Source organism: Salmo salar, chromosome 05, assembly GCF_965601325.2.
Source record: "Salmo salar chromosome 05, fSalSal1, whole genome shotgun sequence".
Classification (NCBI taxonomy): domain Eukaryota; kingdom Metazoa; phylum Chordata; class Actinopteri; order Salmoniformes; family Salmonidae; genus Salmo; species Salmo salar.
In genome coordinates, this window is record NC_138295.1 from 91,568,395 (window position 1) to 91,589,549 (window position 21,155).

General features: G+C 46.6%; 1 protein-coding gene across 1 annotated transcript in view; it reads left to right on the forward strand.

Annotated features, from left to right (window-relative positions):
- Positions 1-21,155, forward strand: part of LOC123743219 (transmembrane protein 65) — a 101,655-nt gene that overhangs the window by 66,037 nt on the left and 14,463 nt on the right. Inside the window, exon 6 of the mRNA XM_082975975.1 lies at positions 3,931-3,973. Coding sequence (XP_082832101.1) covers positions 3,931-3,973 — 43 coding nt within the window. The remainder of the gene's footprint in view (positions 1-3,930; positions 3,974-21,155) is intronic.

Genomic DNA, 21,155 nt, shown 5'->3' on the forward strand with positions numbered 1-21,155 from the left:
CCCAGAGCTCTACTATAACTAACAGGGTCCAGAGCTCTACTATAACTAACAGCAGGCTGGACCCAGAGCTCTACTATAACTAACAGCAGGCTGGACCCAGAGCTCTACTATAACTAACAGCAGGCTGGACCCAGAGCTCTACTATAACTAACAGCAGGCTGGACCCAGAGCTCTACTATAACTAACAGCAGGCTGGACCCAGAGCTCTACTATAACTAACAGCAGGCTGGACCCAGAGCTCTACTATAACTAACAGCAGGCTGGACCCAGAGCTCTACTATAACTAACAGCAGGCTGGACCCAGAGCTCTACTATAACTAACAGCAGGCTGGACCCAGAGCTCTACTATAACTAACAGCAGGCTGGACCCAGAGCTCTACTATAACTAACAGCAGGCTGGACCCAGAGCTCTACTATAACTAACAGCAGGCTGGACCCAGAGCTCTACTATAACTAACAGCAGGCTGGACCCAGAGCTCTACTATAACTAACAGCAGGCTGGACCCAGAGCTCTACTATAACTAACAGCAGGCTGGACCCAGAGCTCTACTATAACTAACAGCAGGCTGGACCCAGAGCTCTACTATAACTAACAGCAGGCTGGACCCAGAGCTCTACTATAACTAACAGCAGGCTGGGCCCAGAGCTCTACTATAACTAACAGCAGGCTGGACCCAGAGCTCCACTATAACTAACAGCAGGCTGGACCCAGAGCTCTACTATAACTAACAGCAGGCTGGACCCAGATCTCCACTATAACTAACAGCAGGCTGGACCCAGAGCTCTACTATAACTAACAGCAGGCTGGACCCAGAGCTCTACTATAACTAACAGCAGGCTGGACCCAGAGCTCTACTATAACTAACAGCAGGCTGGACCCAGAGCTCTACTATAACTAACAGCAGGCTGGACCCAGAGCTCTACTATAACTAACAGCAGGCTGGACCCAGAGCTCTACTATAACTAACAGCAGGCTGGACCCAGAGCTCTACTATAACTAACAGCAGGCTGGACCCAGAGCTCTACTATAACTAACAGGGTCCAGAGCTCTACTGATCTGAGGGGAGGGAAATGGACGTGTCGGCTGATCTGAGGAGAGGGAAATGGACTTGTCGGCTGATCTGAGGAGAGGGAAATGGACTTGTCGGCTGATCTGAGGAGAGGGAAATGGACTTGTCGGCTGATCTGAGGAGAGGGAAATGGACTTGTCGGCTGATCTGAGGAGAGGGAAATGGACGTGTCGGCTGATCTGAGGGGAGGGAAATGGACTTGTCGGCTGATCTGAGGGGAGGGAAATGGACGTGTCGGCTGATCTGAGGAGAGGGAAATGGACTTGTCGGCTGATCTGAGGGGAGGGAAATGGACTTGTCGGCTGATCTGAGGAGAGGGAAATGGACTTGTCGGCTGATCTGAGGAGAGGGAAATGGACTTGTCGGCTGATCTGAGGAGAGGGAAATGGACTTGTCGGCTGATCTGAGGAGAGGGAAATGGACTTGTCGGCTGATCTGAGGAGAGGGAAATGGACGTGTCGGCTGATCTGAGGAGAGGGAAATGGACGTGTCGGCTGATCTGAGGAGAGGGAAATGGACGTGTCGGCTGATCTGAGGAGAGGGAAATGGACTTGTCGGCTGATCTGAGGAGAGGGAAATGGACGTGTCGGCTGATCTGAGGAGGAGAGAAGAAAAGAAGGAGAGAGAACAACTTTTGATGGAATTTCATTTTGAACACAGTGTTTCTTCACCCACTGTTATGAAAGTACCAGAGGGGATAAAGGAGGAGAATATCACTAGTTCTACCGTCTGTCTGTAATCGTGTTTCCTCACTGCTGTGTTTCTGAAATAAGCCTGCTGTGTTTCTAACAGTTAGACAAACATCTAAGAGAGTCTAACGGTACTGTACATAACATACAAAAACTACACCAGAGAAACAAAATGCTGAAGTAAGATTTTTGGGAGTTCTGAGTGTCTACAGGGGATTCTAAATTGGATAATGAATCATGTCTTCAGTTTTTATTGACAAATGAAGTGGAATCATCAGTCAAATCCAAGCTGAAGGCTTTATATTTAAACTCCAGCTGGTCATGTAACCTATTGTACTTCTCACTATCAACTTGTTCAATGTGATGGATGTGGTTTTGGACTTTTATTAGGCTCTGATCTTGTTAAATATGTCTAGTACACATTCTCTCCTTCTCTCTTTGGATGGCTGCCTAAAACCTGCAGAAGCACTGCTACAGTACTGCTACAGCCTGGGCTGCATCCCAAATAGCACCCTATTCCTTATGTATTGCACTACCCCATGGGCCCTGGTTATAAGTAGTGCACTATACAGGGAATAGGGTGCCATTTGGGACAGAACCCTGAGGCTGAAATAACAGCTGACCTTGAAACAGTTGTAATTACATTGGTCCTGCTCTCTCTCTCCTCTAATAAAGATTCACAATTAGTTTTAGATTCAGACTACTGTAACTGCACTCTTAGATAAAAGGGTTCCAAATATGTTCTTCGACTGTCCCCATAGGCAAATCATGTTTGGTTACAGGTAGAAACCTGGTTCCACATAGAACTATTTTGGGTTCCATATAGAACCTTCTGTATAAAGGGTACTACATGGAACTCAAAACATTTCTACCTGGAACCAAAAGGGTTCTGCCTGGAACCAAAAAGGTTCTTCAAAGGGTTCTCCTATGGGGACAGCTGAAGAAACCTTTTAGGTTCTAGATCCTTTGTTGGTTCTTAATCTTCAACACAGCAATTTTGTTATGGGCCGTTCTAATTTGACATTCAGTGATTATTTGGTGTTTGATATAGAAATACATAGATTGATGTGTTAACATGGGAATATGTTACCATTAAACAGACCCCTGTCCTTCACAGACTACATGACTCCTGAATGACCCTGCGTTGCCATGACATTCAGACCAATGATTGTTTCAGACTAACGTCAGTCACAGTAAGACACATCAGTCCTGTGGGCCATGATTCTGTCTCTCTCAGTCTCTGGAGAGACAGAAGTGTGCATAAACTGTTTTCAGCATCAAACTAGCAGAAAGAGCAGATTAAATCCATTAACAAACCAGCTGTTCGGTAATTCACATTTAGCTCTGTCCCATCTCATTTACAATGAATTTCTCTCTGTATTAGTTCAGGTGCATTCTGTCTAATAACGAGTCAGAGACATAGCCTGCTGTCTAATGATGAGTCAGAGACATAGCCTGCTGTCTAATGATGAGTCAGAGACACAGCCTGCTGTCTAATGATGAGTCAGAGACATAGCCTGCTGTCTAATGATGAGTCAGAGACACAGCCTGCTGTCTAATGATGAGTCAGAGACACAGCCTGCTGTCTAATGATGAGTCAGAGACACAGCCTACTGTCTAATGATGAGTCAGAGACACAGCCTGCTGTCTAATGATGAGTCAGAGACACAGCCTGCTGTCTAATGATGAGTCAGAGACACAGCCTGCTGTCTAATGATGAGTCAGAGACACAGCCTGCTGTCTAATGATGAGTCAGAGACACAGCCTGCTGTCTAATGATGAGTCAGAGACACAGCCTACTGTCTAATGATGAGTCAGAGACACAGCCTGCTGTCTAATGATGAGTCAGAGACACAGCCTGCTGTCTAATGATGAGTCAGAGACACAGCCTGCTGTCTAATGATGAGTCATATGACTGACCTCTTACGAAGCACCAGTTCCATTACAATCAGTCAGGTGTGAAAAGAGGGTTGGTCGGTTCACACACCTTGTGTTGTTCCAGGAGCATAGTGAGAAATAACTCCATATACGACAATTCAACTCCAACTCTACACCGGGTTTTGTGTTTTAATGGATCTCATTGGAGCATACAACGACCTCTAACCTCTGACGTCATCAACCAGTCCTTCACCCAGGCAGAGCCATGACCTCCCTCTCTTCTCTCTCTGCAGCTGCTGCCCTGGGGAACCTTGTGTCGGACCTGGCTGGACTCGGGTAAGAAAAGGCCGATCAAACCAATCATCTGTTTGGGCTGATACAGTCCCTGTTAGTGTCCTATTGCAGTCCTATTGTGTGTACAGTCCCTGTTGGTGTCCTATTGTAGTCACACTGTGTACAGTCCCTGTTGGTGTCCTATTGTAGTCACACTGTGTACAGTCCCTGTTGGTGTCCTATTGTAGTCACACTGTGTACAGTCCCTGTTGGAGTCCTATTGTAGTCACACTGTGTACAGTCCCTGTTGGTGTCCTATTGTAGTCACACTGTGTACAGTCCCTGGTGGAGTCCTATTGTAGTCACACTGTGTACAGTCCCTGTTGGTGTCCTATTGTAGTCACACTGTGTACAGTCCCTGTTGGTGTCCTATTGTAGTCACACTGTGTACAGTCCCTGTTGGTGTCCTATTGTAGTCACACTGTGTACAGTCCCTGTTGGTGTCCTATTGTAGTCACACTGTGTACAGTCCCTGTTGGAGTCCTATTGTAGTCACACTGTGTACAGTCCCTGTTGGTGTCCTATTGTAGTCACACTGTGTACAGTCCCTGTTGGTGTCCTATTGCAGTCACACTGTGTACAGTCCCTGTTGGTGTTCTATTGTAGTCACACTGTGTACAGTCCCTGTTGGCGTCCTATTGTAGTCACACTGTGTACAGTCCCTGGTGGAGTCCTATTGTAGTCACACTGTGGACAGTCCCTGTTGGTGTCCTATTGTAGTCACACTGTGGACAGTCCCTGTTGGTGTCCTATTGTAGTCACACTGTGTACAGTCCCTGTTGGTGTCCTATTGTAGTCACACTGTGTACAGTCCCTGTTGGTGTCCTATTGTAGTCACACTGTGTACAGTCCCTGTTGGTGTCCTATTGTAGTCACACTGTGGACAGTCCCTGTTGGTGTCCTATTGTAGTCTAACTGTGTACAGTCCCTGTTGGTGTCCTATTGTAGTCACACTGTGTACAGTCCCTGTTGGTGTCCTATTGTAGTCACACTGTGTACAGTCCCTGTTGGTGTCCTATTGTAGTCACACTGTGTACAGTCCCTGTTGAGTCCTATTGTAGTCACACTGTGTACAGTCCCTGTTGGTGTCCTATTGTAGTCACACTGTGTACAGTCCCTGTTGGCGTCATATTGTAGTTGCTATAGGAAGATGGCTACAGCACTTATGTGGTTTCTGAGAACTCTCCAGACTTCTCCAAGCATTGTGGGAACTGATTATTTGCGGTGAACAACTGCAAAAAAGACTACCTGGAATGCGCCCAATGTGCTTATAGGTAAACAGTAAACCTGTCAGGCTGAAACTGGAGAGAGGTTAATGATGTCCTCTAACCTGTCAGGCTGAAACTGGAGAGAGGTTAATGATGTCCTCTAACCTGTCAGGATGAAACTGGAGAGAGGTTAATGATGTCCTCTAACCTGTCAGGATGAAACTGGAGAGAGGTTAAGGATGTCCTCTAACCTGTCAGGATGAAACTGGAGAGACGTTAAGGATGTCCTCTAACCTGTCAGGATGAAACTGGAGAGAGGTTAATGATGTCCTCTAACCTGTCAGGCTGAAACTGGAGAGAGGTTAATGATGTCCTCTAACCTGTCAGGCTGAAACTGGAGAGAGGTTAAGGATGTCCCCTAACCTGTCAGGCTGAAACTGGAGAGAGGTTAATGATGTCCTCTAACCTGTCAGGCTGAAACTGGAGAGAGATTAAGGATGTCCTCTAACCTGTCAGGCTGAAAATGGAGAAAGGTTAATGATGTCCTCTAACCTGTCAGGATGAAACTGGAGAGAGGTTAAGGATGTCCTCTAACCTGTCAGGATGAAACTGGAGAGAGATTAATGATGTCCTCTAACCTGTCAGGATGAAACTGGAGAGAGGTTAATGATGTCCTCTAACCTGTCAGGCTGAAACTGGAGAGAGGTTAATGATGTCCTCTAACCTGTCAGGATGAAACTGGAGAGAGGTTAAGGATGTCCTCTAACCTGTCAGGCTGAAACTGGAGAGAGGTTAATGATGTCCTCTAACCTGTCAGGCTGAAACTGGAGAGAGGTTAATGATGTCCTCTAACCTGTCAGGATGAAACTGGAGAGAGGTTAATGATGTCCTCTAACCTGTCAGGATGAAACTGGAGAGAGGTTAATGATGTCCTCTAACCTGTCAGGATGAAACTGGAGAGAGGTTAAGGATGTCCTCTAACCTGTCAGGCTGAAACTGGAGAGAGGTTAAGGATGTCCTCTAACCTGTCAGGATGAAACTGGAGAGAGGTTAATGATGTCCTCTAACCTGTCAGGCTGAAACTGGAGAGAGGTTAATGATGTCCTCTAACCTGTCAGGATGAAACTGGAGAGAGGTTAATGATGTCCTCTAACCTGTCAGGCTGAAACTGGAGAGAGGTTAAGGATGTCCCCTAACCTGTCAGGCTGAAACTGGAGAGAGGTTAATGATGTCCTCTCACCTGTCAGGCTGAAACTGGAGAGAGATTAAGGATGTCCTCTAACCTGTCAGGCTGAAAATGGAGAAAGGTTAATGATGTCCTCTAACCTGTCAGGATGAAACTGGAGAGAGGTTAAGGATGTCCCCTAACCTGTCAGGCTGAAACTGGAGAGAGGTTAATGATGTCCTCTAACCTGTCAGGCTGAAACTGGAGAGAGATTAAGGATGTCCTCTAACCTGTCAGGCTGAAAATGGAGAAAGGTTAATGATGTCCTCTAACCTGTCAGGATGAAACTGGAGAGAGGTTAAGGATGTCCTCTAACCTGTCAGGCTGAAACTGGAGAGAGGTTAATGATGTCCTCTAACCTGTCAGGATGAAACTGGAGAGAGGTTAATGATGTCCTCTAACCTGTCAGGATGAAACTGGAGAGAGGTTAAGGATGTCCTCTAACCTGTCAGGCTGAAACTGGAGAGAGGTTAATGATGTCCTCTAACCTGTCAGGCTGTAACTGGAGAGAGGTTAATGATGTCCTCTAACCTGTCAGGATGAAACTGGAGAGAGGTTAATGATGTCCTCTAACCTGTCAGGCTGAAACTGGAGAGAGGTTAAGGATGTCCTCTAACCTGTTAGGCTGAAACTGGAGAGAGGTTAATGATGTCCTCTAACCTGTCAGGCTGAAACTGGAGAGAGGTTAATGATGTCCTCTAACCTGTCAGGCTGAAACTGGAGAGAGGTTAATGATGTCCTCTAACCTGTCAGGATGAAACTGGAGAGAGGTTAAGGATGTCCTCTAACCTGTCAGGCTGAAACTGAAGAGAGGTTAAGGATGTCCTCTAACCTGTCAGGCTGAAACTGGAGAGAGGTTAATGATGTCCTCTAACCTGTCAGGATGATACTGGAGAGAGGTTAAGGATGTCCTCTAACCTGTCAGGCTGAAACTGGAGAGAGGTTAATGATGTCCTCTAACCTGTCAGGATGAAACTGGAGAGAGGTTAATGATGTCCTCTAACCTGTCAGGATGAAACTGGAGAGAGGTTAATGATGTCCTCTAAGCTAATGTCTCTCCTGTGTCTGTACTTTGACAGCACATCAGCACAATGAAGACGAGCTGTTCTATAATCTCAGTAAATACTGTCCAAAGACCAGTCAGTTTCCATACCAGGACCGTTAGACTCTGAAGTGCCAGTCTTGACCAGTTTCCATACCAGGACCGTTAGACTCTGAAGTGTCAGTCTTTACCAGTTTCCATACCAGGACCGTTAGACTTTAGTGCCAGTCTTGACCAGTTTCCATACCAGGACCGTTAGACTCTGAAGTGTCAGTCTTTACCAGTTTCCATACCAGGACCGTTAGACTGAAGTGCCAGTCTTGACCAGTTTCCATACCAGGACCGTTACACTGAAGTGTCAGTCTTGACCAGTTTCCATACCAGGACCGTTAGACTGAAGTGCCAGTCTTGACCAGTTTCCGTACCAGGACCGTTAGACTGAAGTGCCAGTCTTTGGGTAAAAAAGGCCCTGGGTAGCTCTCTTTAGTGTGAGCTGCACATGAGGAAGATGTCTCACTGCTCTGGAGACAGTTGCTACAGAATGTTTAGCTTGAGATAATGGCCTCTCATAGTATCTGAGTTACACCATCTGCTTTAAACTGTCATTTATTCAAATCAAATCTAATTTTATTGGTCACATACACATGGTTAGCAGATGTTAATGCGAGTGTAATGAAATGCTTGTGCTTCTAGTTCCGACAGTGCAGTAATATCTAACAAGTCATCTAACAATTCCACAACAACTACCTAATACACAAAAATCTAAGTAAAGGGATGTAATAACAATATGTACATATAAATATATGGATGGGCCATGCCCGACTGGCATAGACGAGATGCAATAGACGGTATAAAATACAGTATATACATCTGGGATGAGTAGTGCAAGATACGCAAACGTCATTATTAAAGTGGCATTAATAAACTGACTAGTGATCTAATTTGTTAGAGTGGCCAATGATTTCAAGTCTGTATGTAGGCAGCAGCCTCACTGTGTTAGTGATGGCTGTTTAACAGTCTGACGGCCTTGAGAGAGAAGCTGTTTTTCAGTCTCTCGGTCCCAGCTTTGATGCACCTGTACTGACCTCGCCTTCTGGATGGTAGCGAGGTGGATAGGCAGTGGCTCGGGTGGTTGTTGTCCTTGATGATCTTTTTGACCTTCCTGTGACATCGGGTGTTGTAGGTGTCCTGGAGGGCAGGTAGTTTGCTCCCGGTGATGCGTTGTGCAGACCACACCACCCTCTGGAGAGCCCTGCGGTTGTGGGCGGTTGTCACGGCTGTCGAAAGGAGCGGACCAAAGTGCAGCGTGGTTGTAGTTCCACATTTTATTTAATCCGTGAAACTTTGCAATACATAAATAACTGAATATGCCAAAACAACAAACCGTGACGCAGAGAGAAACAAACACTACTCAAAAGATAATAACCCACAAACCCCAGGAAGAAAAACCCCTACTTAAATATGATCTCCAATTAGAGACAACGAGGACCAGCTGACTCCAATTGGAGATCAACACCCCCCAAAAAAACAGAAATAGAAAAACTAGAACTTAAACATAGAAATACAAAACATATAAAAACACAAAACACCCCGTCACGCCCTGACCTACTCTACCATAGAAAATAACCTCTTACTATGGTCAGGACGTGATAGCGGTGCGGTTGCCGTACCAGGCGGTGATACAGCCCGACAGGATGCTCTCAATTGTGCATCTGTAGAAGTTTGTGAGGGTTTTAGGTGACAAGCCAATTTTCTTCAGCCTCCTGAGGTTTAAGAGGTGCTGTTGCGCCTTCTTCACCACACTGTCTGTGTGAGTGAACCATTTCAGGTTGTCCCTGATGTGTATGCCGAGGAACATGAAACTTTCCAACTTCTCCACTGCTGTCCCATTGATGTGGATAGGGGGGTGCTCCCTCTGCTGTTTCCTGAAGTCCACGATTATCTCCTTTGTTTTGTTGACGTTGAGTGAGAGGTTGTTTTCCTGACACCACACTCCGAGTGCCCTCCCCTCCTCCCTATAGGCTGTCTCGTCGTTGTTGGTGATCAAGCCCACTGCTGTTGTGTCATCTGCAAACTTGATGATTGAGTTGGAGGTGTGCATGGCCACGCAGTCATGGATGAACAGGGAGTACAGGAGGTGGCTGAGCACGCACCCTTGTGGGATCAGCAAAGTGGAGATGTTGTTTTCTACCTTCACCACCTGGGGGTGGCCCGTCAGGAAGTCCAGGACCCGTCAGGAAATCCAGGACGGCTCAGGCCGAGGTTGAGACTCAGGGCCTCAAGCTTAATGCTATAACTTGGAGGGTACTATGGTGTCTTACATAGGTGTTCCTCTTGTCCAGATGCGATAGGGCAGTGTGATGGCGATTGCATCGTCTGTGGACCTATTGGGGCGGTATGCAAATTGCAGTGGGTCTAGGGTGACAGGTAAGGTGGAAGTGATATGATCCTTGACTAGTCTCTCAAAACACTTCATGATGACAGAAGTGAGTGCTACTGGGCGATAGTCATTCAGTTCAGTTACCTTTGCCTTCTTGTGTACAGGAACAATGGTGACAATCTTGAAGCATGTGGGGACAGCAGACTGCGATAGGGAGAAATTTAGTATGTCCGTAAACACACCAGCCAGCTGGTCTGCGCATGCTCTGAGGACGCGGCTAGGGATGCCGTCTGGGCCGGCAGCCTTGCGAGGGTTACCCCGTTTGAATATCTTACTCACGTCGGCCACAGAGAAGGAGGTGGGGGTGGTGCAGTCCTTGGTAGCGTGCCGCGTCGGTGGCACTGTAATATCCTCAAAGCGGGCAAAGAAGGTGTTGAGTTTGTCTGGAAGCAAGACATCGGTGTCCGTGACGTGGCTGGTTTTCTTTTTGTAGTCCATGATTGCCTGTAGACCCTGCCACATACGTCTCGTGTCTGAATTGCGACTCCACTTTGTCCCTATACTGACATTTCGCTTGTTTGATTGTCTTGCGGAGGGTATAACTACACTGTTTGTATTCGGCCATATTCCCGGTCATCTTTCCATGGTTAAATGTGGTGGTTCTCGCTTTCAGTTTTGCGCGAATGCCACCATCTATCCACCGTTTCTGGTTAGGGTAGGTTTTAATAGCCACAGTGGGAACAACATCTCCTATGCACTTCCTTATTGTCACTGTCTTTGTACAAGAGCCTCCAACATCATCACAGACCAATGTTAGAACCACTGTAACAGAATCTGTTAGACAGTGACAGCCAAAGGTAGTTCCTTTCACCAGTTGCTGCGTGAGTGCTTGAGCTAATGTCCTGTCATTGTCCCTGTTTTACCCATGTGGTTTTGTACAGGAAATAATCATGACTTATTGCCAGTTAGTCATTGGTGCGGCTGGCTTCCGGGTTAAGTGGGCATTATGTCAAGAAGCAGTGCGGCTAGGTTGGGTTGTGTTTAGGAGGAAGCACGGCTCTCGAACTTCCTCTCTCCCGAGTCCCTACAGGAGTTGCAGCAAAGAGACAAGACTGTAACTACCAATTGGATACCATGAAATTGGGGAGAAAATGGGTAAAAAAAACACTAAGAAAACTGATCTGGGACCAGGCTAGAACTGATCTGGGACCAGGCTACAACAGATCTGGGACCAGGCTACAACAGATCTGGGACCAGGCAACAAACAGATCTGGGACCAGGCTACAACAGATCTGGGACCAGGCAACAAACAGATCTGGGACCAGGCTACCACAGATCTGGGACCAGGCTACCACAGATCTGGGACCAGGCTACAACAGATCTGGGACCAGGCTACAACAGATCTGGGACCAGGCTTCAACAGATCTGGGACCAGTCTAGAGCAGATATGGGACCAGTCCACAACAGATCTGGGACCAGTCCACAACAGATCTGGGACCAGGCTAAAACAGATCTGGGACCAGGCTACAACAGATCTGAGACCAGGCTACAACAGATCTGGGACCAGGCTTCAACAGATCTGAGACCAGGCTACAACAGATCTGGGACAAGGCTACAACAGATCTGAGACCAGACTACAACAGATCTGGTACAAGGCTACAACAGATCTGGGACCAGGCTAAAACAGATCTGGGACAAGGCTACAACAGATCTGAGACCAGGCTAAAACAGATCTGGGACCAGGCTAAAACAGATCTGGGACAAGGCTACAACAGATCTGAGACCAGGCTAAAACAGATCTGGGACAAGGCTACAACAGATCTGAGACCAGGCTACAAATGATCTGGGACCAGGCTACAACAGATCTGGGACCAGGCAAGAGCTAAGCTACCTGTGACTAAATGTTTCCTATTGGCCTTGTTGTCAGCATTATGGTGAATTATATAATAAAGTATTTGTTTTGTATTCTCTGCAGTCCTTTTTCTATGACTGGTGACAGAGAGGATTGTAGATGTCTGCTTGTAGATGTTTGATTTCCCAGATTTCGTGTAATCTGCTGCTGTCTCTTTCTGACATCTGTAATTTGATGTATGAGTCATTTATTTTAACAGCAGTCAGCTGCTGTGGCCGTGGCTTCAGCCTCTCCTCTGTTAGCTTGGTTTGACCTGGGGCTTCAGCCTCTCCTCTGTTAGCTTGGTTTGACCTGGGGCTCCACAGCCTCTCCTCTGTTAGCTTGGTTTGACCTGGGACTCCACAGCCTCTCCTCTGTTAGCTTGGTTTGACCTGGGGCTCCACAGCCTCTCCTCTGTTAGCTTGGTTTGACCTGGGGCTACAGCCTCTCCTCTGTTAGCTTGGTTTGACCTGGGGCTCCACAGCCTCTCCTCTGTTAGCTTGGTTTGACCTGGGGCTCCAGTCTCTCCTCTGTTAGCTTGGTTTGACCTGGGACTCCACAGCCTCTCCTCTGTTAGCTTGGTTTGACCTGGGGCTCCACAGCCTCTCCTCTGTTAGCTTGGTTTGACCTGGGACTCGACAGCCTCTCCTCTGTTAGCTTGGTTTGACCTGGGGCTCCACAGCCTCTCCTCTGTTAGCTTGGTTTGACCTGGGGCTCCACAGCCTCTCCTCTGTTAGCTTGGTTTGACCTGGGGCTCCAGTCTCTCCTCTGTTAGCTTGGTTTGACCTGGGACTCCACAGCCTCTCCTCTGTTAGCTTGGTTTGACCTGGGGCTCCACAGCCTCTCCTCTGTTAGCTTGGTTTGACCTGGGGCTCGACAGCCTCTCCTCTGTTAGCTTGGTTTGACCTGGGGCTCCACAGCCTCTCCTCTGTTAGCTTGGTTTGACCTGGGGCTCCAGCCTCTCCTCTGTTAGCTTGGTTTGACCTGGGACTCCACAGTCTCTCCTCTGTTAGCTTGGTTTGACCTGGGGCTCCATAGCCTCTCCTCTGTTAGCTTGGTTTGACCTGGGGCTCCACAGTCTCTCCTCTGTTAGCTTGGTTTGACCTGGTGCTCCAGCCTCTCCTCTGTTAGCTTGGTTTGACCTGGGACTCCACAGCCTCTCCTCTGTTAGCTTGGTTTGACCTGGGGCTTCACAGCATCTCCTCTGTTAGCTTGGTTTGACCTGGGGCTCCAGCCTCTCCTCTGTTAGCTTGGTTTGACCTGGGGCTCCAGCCTCTCCTCTGTTAGCTTGGTTTGACCTGACTCTCAGTCTCTCCTCTGTTAGCTTGGTTTGACCTGGGGCTCCAGCCTCTCCTCTGTTAGCTTGGTTTGACCTGGGGCTCCAGCCTCTCCTCTGTTAGCTTGGTTTGACCTGGGGCTTCACAGCCTCTCCTCTGTTAGCTTGGTTTGACCTGGGACTCCACAGCCTCTCCTCTGTTAGCTTGGTTTGACCTGGGGCTCCACAGCCTCTCCTCTGTTAGCTTGGTTTGACCTGGGACTCCACAGCCTCTCCTCTGTTAGCTTGGTTTGACCTGGGGCTCCACAGGCTCTCCTCTGTTAGCTTGGTTTGACCTGACTCTCAGTCTCTCCTCTGTTAGCTTGGTTTGACCTGGGACTCCACAGCCTCTCCTCTGTTAGCTTGGTTTGACCTGGGGCTCCACAGCCTCTCCTCTGTTAGCTTGGTTTGACCTGGGGCTACAGCCTCTCCTCTGTTAGCTTGGTTTGACCTGGGGCTCCACAGCCTCTCCTCTGTTAGCTTGGTTTGACCTGGGGCTCCACAGCCTCTCCTCTGTTAGCTTGGTTTGACCTGGGACCTCACAGACTCTCCTCTGTTAGCTTGGTTTGACCTGGGGCTCCACAGCCTCTCCTCTGTTAGCTTGGTTTGACCTGGGACTCCACAGACTCTCCTCTGTTAGCTTGGTTTGACCTGGGGCTCCACAGCCTCTCCTCTGTTAGCTTGGTTTAACCTGGGGCTCCACAGCCTCTCCTCTGTTAGCTTGGTTTGGGCACTATGATCACATCTCATCATTCAGTGAAATGTTTAAAGTTACCCTCAGGTACATTTCATCATTTTGGTGGCAGACCTGGGTTTACTGTATGTTTCTACTGTTTTGGATGTTGACACATTTGAAGACGTTGACCAGTAGAATATGAAGAGATCACTGACTTACAGCTTGGCCTCATTGTCCCCAGTGTTTCTCCAGGTAACACCTACTCAGCTCTGCCCTCTACTGGCATGGAGGTTAAAACACGCAGGCCTGGGAAACTCCAGTCCTGATTGGTGTCACACTTTGTCCCAGCTAACACACCTGACTCCAATAATCAACTCATCCTGATCTTCAGTTTACAATGTCATTCCTTTAAATCAGTTGTGTTTGCTGGGAATGGGGGAAAAGTGTTACACCAATCAGGTCCCCGGGGACTGGAGTGGCCCAGGCCTGCAGACTAGAGCATCATTCCCTGTTATAGCAGTACCTGTCCCAACACACTAGAGCATCATTCCCTGTTATAGCAGTACCTGTCCCAACACACTAGAGCATCATTCCCTGTTATAGCAGTACCTGTCCCAACACACTAGAGCATCATTCCCTGTTATAGCAGTACCTGTCCCAACACACTAGAGCATCATTCCCTGTTATAGCGGTACCTGTCCCAACACACTAGAGCATCATTCCCTGTTATAGCAGTACCTGTCCCAACACACTAGAGCATCATTCCCTGTTATAGCAGTACCTGTCCCAACACACTAGAGCATCATTCCCTGTTATAGCAGTACCTGTCCCAACACACTAGAGCATCATTCCCTGTTATAGCGGTACCTGTCCCAACACACTAGAGCATCATTCCCTGTTATAGCAGTACCTGTCCCAACACACTAGAGCATCATTCCCTGTTATAGCAGTACCTGTCCCAACACACTAGAGCATCATTCCCTGTTATAGCAGTACCTGTCCCAACACACTAGAGCATCATTCCCTGTTATAGCAGTACCTGTCCCAACACACTAGAGCATCATTCCCTGTTATAGCAGTACCTGTCCCAACACACTAGAGCATCATTCCCTGTTATAGCAGTACCTGTCCCAACACACTAGAGCATCATTCCCTGTTATAGCGGTACCTGTCCCAACACACTAGAGCATCATTCCCTGTTATAGCGGTACCTGTCCCAACACACTAGAGCATCATTCCCTGTTATAGCAGTACCTGTCCCAACACACTAGAGCATCATTCCCTGTTATAGCAGTACCTGTCCCAACACACTAGAGCATCATTCCCTGTTATAGCAGTACCTGTCCCAACACACTAGAGCATCATTCCCTGTTATAGCAGTACCTGTCCCAACACACTAGAGCATCATTCCCTGTTATAGCAGTACCTGTCCCAACACACTAGAGCATCATTCCCTGTTATAGCAGTACCTGTCCCAACACACTAGAGCATCATTCCCTGTTATAGCAGTACCTGTCCCAACACACTAGAGCATCATTCCCTGTTATAGCAGTACCTGTCCCAACACACTAGAGCATCATTCCCTGTTATAGCAGTACCTGTCCCAACACACTAGAGCATCATTCCCTGTTATAGCAGTACCTGTCCCAACACACTAGAGCATCATTCCCTGTTATAGCAGTACCTGTCCCAACACACTAGAGCATCATTCCCTGTTATAGCAGTACCTGTCCCAACACACTAGAGCATCATTCCCTGTTATAGCAGTACCTGTCCCAACACACTAGAGCATCATTCCCTGTTATAGCAGTACCTGTCCCAACACACTAGAGCATCATTCCCTGTTATAGCAGTACCTGTCCCAACACACTAGAGCATCATTCCCTGTTATAGCATTACCTGTCCCAACACACTAGAGCATCATTCCCTGTTGTAGCAGTACCTGTCCCAACACACTAGAGCATCATTCCCTGTTATAGCAGTACCTGTCCCAACACACTAGAGCATCATTCCATGTTATAGCAGTACCTGTCCCAACACACTAGAGCATCATTCCCTGTTATAGCAGTACCTGTCCCAACACACTAGAGCATCATTCCCTGTTATAGCAGTACCTGTCCCAACACACTAGAGCATAATTCCCTGTTATAACAGTACCTGTCACAACACACTAGAGCATCATTCCCTGTTATAGCAGTACCTGTCCCAACACACTAGAGCATCATTCCCTGTTATAGCAGTGCCTGTCCCAACACACTAGAGCATCATTCCCTGTTATAGCAGTACCTGTCCCCCCCCCCCCAAAAAAAATAAAAAAATAAAATGTTTTAAAAAATGTATGAAATGTATGCATTCACTACTGTAAGTCGCTCTGGATAAGAGCGTCTGCTAAATGACTTAAAAATGTAAAATGTTGTTTTACAGTGTGTCCATAATGGTCTATGTAATCAAGTAATCTTCCACCTAACAAATTGTCCTTTTTGTCAGATTCTCCCTATGTGTCCATCATGTACATACCGTAGATGTCAAACTATGTAATTATCACCCAGCTGACATCTGATGCATTATGCCATTCTGTCAGATTATACAGGATGTATTGTCTGACCTGAGAAACGGTGGTCTTTACAAGTCCCTGTCTTCCTCCACTCCAATCAGTTTATACAGTAACGAGCAGCATATTTCTCCCACTGTGTGTGTAACTGTCTAACGATCAACACATCTCATTAAGCCTGTGTACTGGTTCTACTCACTGTATCCACAACCATTATGACATCATCATCATCTGTTGTCAGGGAAGCTGTTTGCTCAGCAGAGCACAGTGATGCTTGTTAGTTCATCCCGGGTGATATTATCCCGGGTGATATCTGCAGTGACCTGTTGGCTTATTGGTTTTTATTGGTTCTGCTGGAGTGAAGACATTCCCCTGACTGAATTGAAACAGATCGTTTGGTCCCTCTCCCCTGACTGAATTTAAACAGATCGTTTGGTCCCTCTCCCCTGACTGAATTTAAACAGATCGTTTGGTCCCTCTCCCCTGACTGAATTTAAACAGATCGTTTGGTCCCTCTCCCTGACTGAATTTAAACAGATCGTTTGGTCCCTCTCCCCTGACTGAATTTAAACAGATCGTTTGGTCCCTCTCCCTGACTGAATTTAAACAGATCGTTTGGTCCCTCTCCCCTGACTGAATTTAAACAGATCGTTTGGTCCCTCTCCCCTGACTGAATTTAAACAGATCGTTTGGTCCCTCTCCCCTGACTGAATTTAAACAGATCGTTTGGTCCCTCTCCCCTGACTGAATTTAAACAGATCGTTTGGTCCCTCTCCCCTGACTGAATTTAAACAGATCGTTTGGTCCCTCTCCCATGACTGTGCATTATTGAGTTGGGGCTGAACATAGTTCTAATAATTTGTACACTGCAAATTAACCACAACTCAAAAAGAGATTGTATTTGAAAATAACAATAATTTATTTCCTTGATTACACTGAGACAAGATGACATTTCTATTTTTTATTTGCGAGAATACTTAGAAACAGATTTCCTCAATTAAACTCATTTTATCTTAATTCCTATAGATTTTACAGTCTTTTTTTTTACCCAAAACTAACTGAATTGGCCAATGTAGGAGTACATTCCCATGGCTTCGTCCCAAGTGGCACAGACAGCCAGCTGAGTCTGGAATGTTGTCTCTATTGGCCATTCTGGGTCAGACAAGACTCACTTCCTGTTGCCCACTTTATAGGTGTCAAGTTGTGTATGGTTCACACTGCAGCTCGTTGCCCAAACTTGAAAAAGGCCTCTTTAAGGACTGAAGGACGCAAGGGACAACTCAATTTTCTTCTGACTTCTTTTATTTCTTTAGTCAGTTAGTTCGTTTTTTAGTTAGCTAGTTAATTAGGTTGATAATCTTTAAAGGCAAAACACACAAAGAAATATACATTACTTCAAGTAAGGTCATTTCAAATTAAATATATAATTAAATAAATAAATATATAATCTCAATATTATCTAAATTATACTATATACTAAATTAGACAATTGGTCTCAATTCTCAACACAAATAAACACCTAACTGATGTCCATGTGCCAACCGGTTGAGTCTCCAGAATCCTAAATGAGCTGAATGTGTATGAATGAGAGTCTCCTCTTCCGTGAAGGACTTCCAGTGAAATGCTTTTTCACCGAACATTTCACCACCTGCTATCACAAAGATGCACCAGTATATATGTTCCCCAGGGAAACACAAGCTAATGATGGGTTCCACAATGCATACACTCTTTCACCCCCTGCTGGTGTTTTATCTTTGAAATCAGTTGAAAATGTGAATCCCTTGAATATGAATACCTGTCTTTTGACGCAACAATAGGGAATAGTGTCCTTTCAGGATTCTGCTCATGTTCCTGGGCCATCTGTACCACTGCTCTCTCTGGCACTCTGTTAGCATCATAATGGAGATAGCTGCTCTGTCTGGCACTCTGTTAGCATCATAATGGAGATAGCTGCTCTGTCTGGCACTCTGTTAGCATCATAATGGAGATGGCTGATCTGTCTGGCTCTCTGTTAGCATCATAATGGAGATAGCTGCTCTGTCTGGCACTCTGTTAGCATCATAATGGAGATAGCTGCTCTGTCTGGCACTCTGTTAGCATCATAATGGAGATGGCTGATCTGTCTGGCACTCTGTTAGCATCATAATGGAGATAGCTTCTCTGTCTGGCACTCTGTTAGCATCATAATGGAGATAGCTGCTCTGTCTGGCACTCTGTTAGCATCATAAGGGAGATAGCTGCTCTGTCTGGCACTCTGTTAGCATCATAATGGAGATGGCTGATCTGTCTGGCACTCTGTTAGCATCATAATGGAGATAGCTGCTCTGTCTGGCACTCTGTTAGCATCGTAATGGAGATAGCTGCTCTGTCTGGCACTCTGTTAGCATCATAAGGGAGATAGCTGCTCTGTCTGGCACTCTGTTAGCATCATAATGGAGATGGCTGATCTGTCTGGCACTCTGTTAGCATCATAATGGAGATAGCTGCTCTGTCTGGCACTCTGTTAGCATCGTAATGGAGATAGCTGCTCTGTCTGGCACTCTGTTAGCATCATAAGGGAGATAGCATCCATCCAACACAGCAACTACATAACACAGCAACCACATAACACAGTCGCAGTACATAACACAGCAACTACATAACACAGCAACTACATAACACAGCAACTACATAACACAGCAACTACATAACACATAACACAGTCATAGTACATAACACAGCAACTACATAACACAGTCATTGTGCATAACACAGCAACTACATAACACAGTCATAGTACATAACACAGTCGTAGTACATAACACAGTCATAGTACATAACACAGTCATAGTACATAACACAGTCATAGGACTCTGCTGTCCTAGCTTCAGGGGGAAGATGGACAGGGACTCTGCTGTCGTAGCTTCAGGGGGAAGATGGACAGGGACTCTGCTGCCCTAGCTTCAGGGGGAAGATGGACAGGGACTCTGCTGCCCTAGCTTCAGGGGGAAGATGGACAGGGACTCTGCTGCCCTAGCTTCAGGGGGAAGATGGACAGGGACTCTGCTGCCCTAGCTTCAGGGGGAAGATGGACAGGGACTCTGCTGTCCTAGCTTCAGGGGGAAGATGGACAGGGACTCTGCTGTCCTAGCTTCAGGGGGAAGATGGACAGGGACTCTGCTGTCCTAGCTTCAGGGGGAAGATGGACAGGGACTCTGCTGCCCTAGCTTCAGGGGGAAGATGGACAGGGACTCTGCTGTCCTAGCTTCAGGGGGAAGATGGACAGGGACTCTGCTGTCCTAGCTTCAGGGGTAAGATGGACAGGGTCTCTGCTGTCCTAGCTTCAGGGGGAAGATGGACAGGGACTCTGCTGTCCTAGCTTCAGGGGGAAGATGGACAGGGACTCTGCTGGCCTAGCTTCAGGGGGAAGCTCATTCCACCGTCGGAGTGCCAGGACCGAGAAGGGCTGGTGTTGAATAACAGCATGTATTTTGATTAATACATTTTTTTCCCATCTTTTTATGATTATATGCACAGATGTCTGTGCCAGAAGATTTTCTGCTGTGCATATTTACTGGTTGAATTTAATATTTCCGTAATTCGTATTATGGTAATTTCGTATTACCATATATCACTCCAGCAATGAATGGGATCTTTCCTCTAGTGATCCCTTAAAGCTCAGGACCTGTATTCATACATCTCAGAGTGCTGATCTGGGATCAGTGTTTGAGCTCATAAAGAGGGAATCTTTCCTCTAGTGATCCCTTAAAGCTCAGGACCTGTATTCATACATCTCAGAGTGCTGATCTGGGATCAGTGTTTTAGCTCATAAAGAGGGAATCTTTCCTCTAGTGATCCCTTACAGCTCAGGACCTGTATTCATACATCTCAGACTGCTGATCTGGGATCAGTGTTTTAGCTCATAAAAAGGGGCGGAGCTGAACCTGGACCACAACTCTTATTCTGAGATATTTTTTTTATCAAATCAAGTTTATTCGTCACACGCCCAGGTTTCTACAGTAGGTGTAGAGGAGACAGTGTAATGCTGACCTGCCACTGTTCCTCAACAGTACAGAATAATGTAGGTGTAGAGGAGACAGTGTAATGCTGACCTGCCACTGTTCCTCAACAGTACAGAATAATGTAGGTGTAGAGGAGACAGTGTAATGCTGACCTGTCACTGTTCCTCAACAGTACAGAATAATGTAGGTGTAGAGGAGACAGTGTAATGCTGACCTGCCACTGTTCCTCAACAGTACAGAATAATGTAGGTGTAGAGGAGACAGTGTAATGCTGACCTGCCACTGTTCCTCAACAGTACAGAATAATGTAGGTGTAGAGGAGACAGTGTAATGCTGACCTGTCACTGTTCCTCAACAGTACAGAATAATGTAGGTGTAGAGGAGACAGTGTAATGCTGACCTGCCACTGTTCCTCAACAGTACAGAATAATGTAGGTGTAGAGGAGACAGTGTAATGCTGACCTGTCACTGTTCCTCAACAGTACAGAATAATGTAGGTGTAGAGGAGACAGTGTAATGCTGACCTGCCACTGTTCCTCAACAGTACAGAATAATGTAGGTGTAGAGGAGACAGTGTAATGCTGACCTGTCACTGTTCCTCAACAGTACAGAATAATGTAGGTGTAGAGGAGACAGTGTAATGCTGACCTGCCACTGTTCCTCAACAGTACAGAATAATGTAGGTGTAGAGGAGACAGTGTAATGCTGACCTGTCACTGTTCCTCAACAGTACAGAATAATGTAGGTGTAGAGGAGACAGTGTAATGCTGACCTGTCACTGTTCCTCAACAGTACAGAATAATGTAGGTGTAGAGGAGACAGTGTAATGCTGACCTGCCACTGTTCCTCAACAGTACAGAATAATGTAGGTGTAGAGGAGACAGTGTAATGCTGAC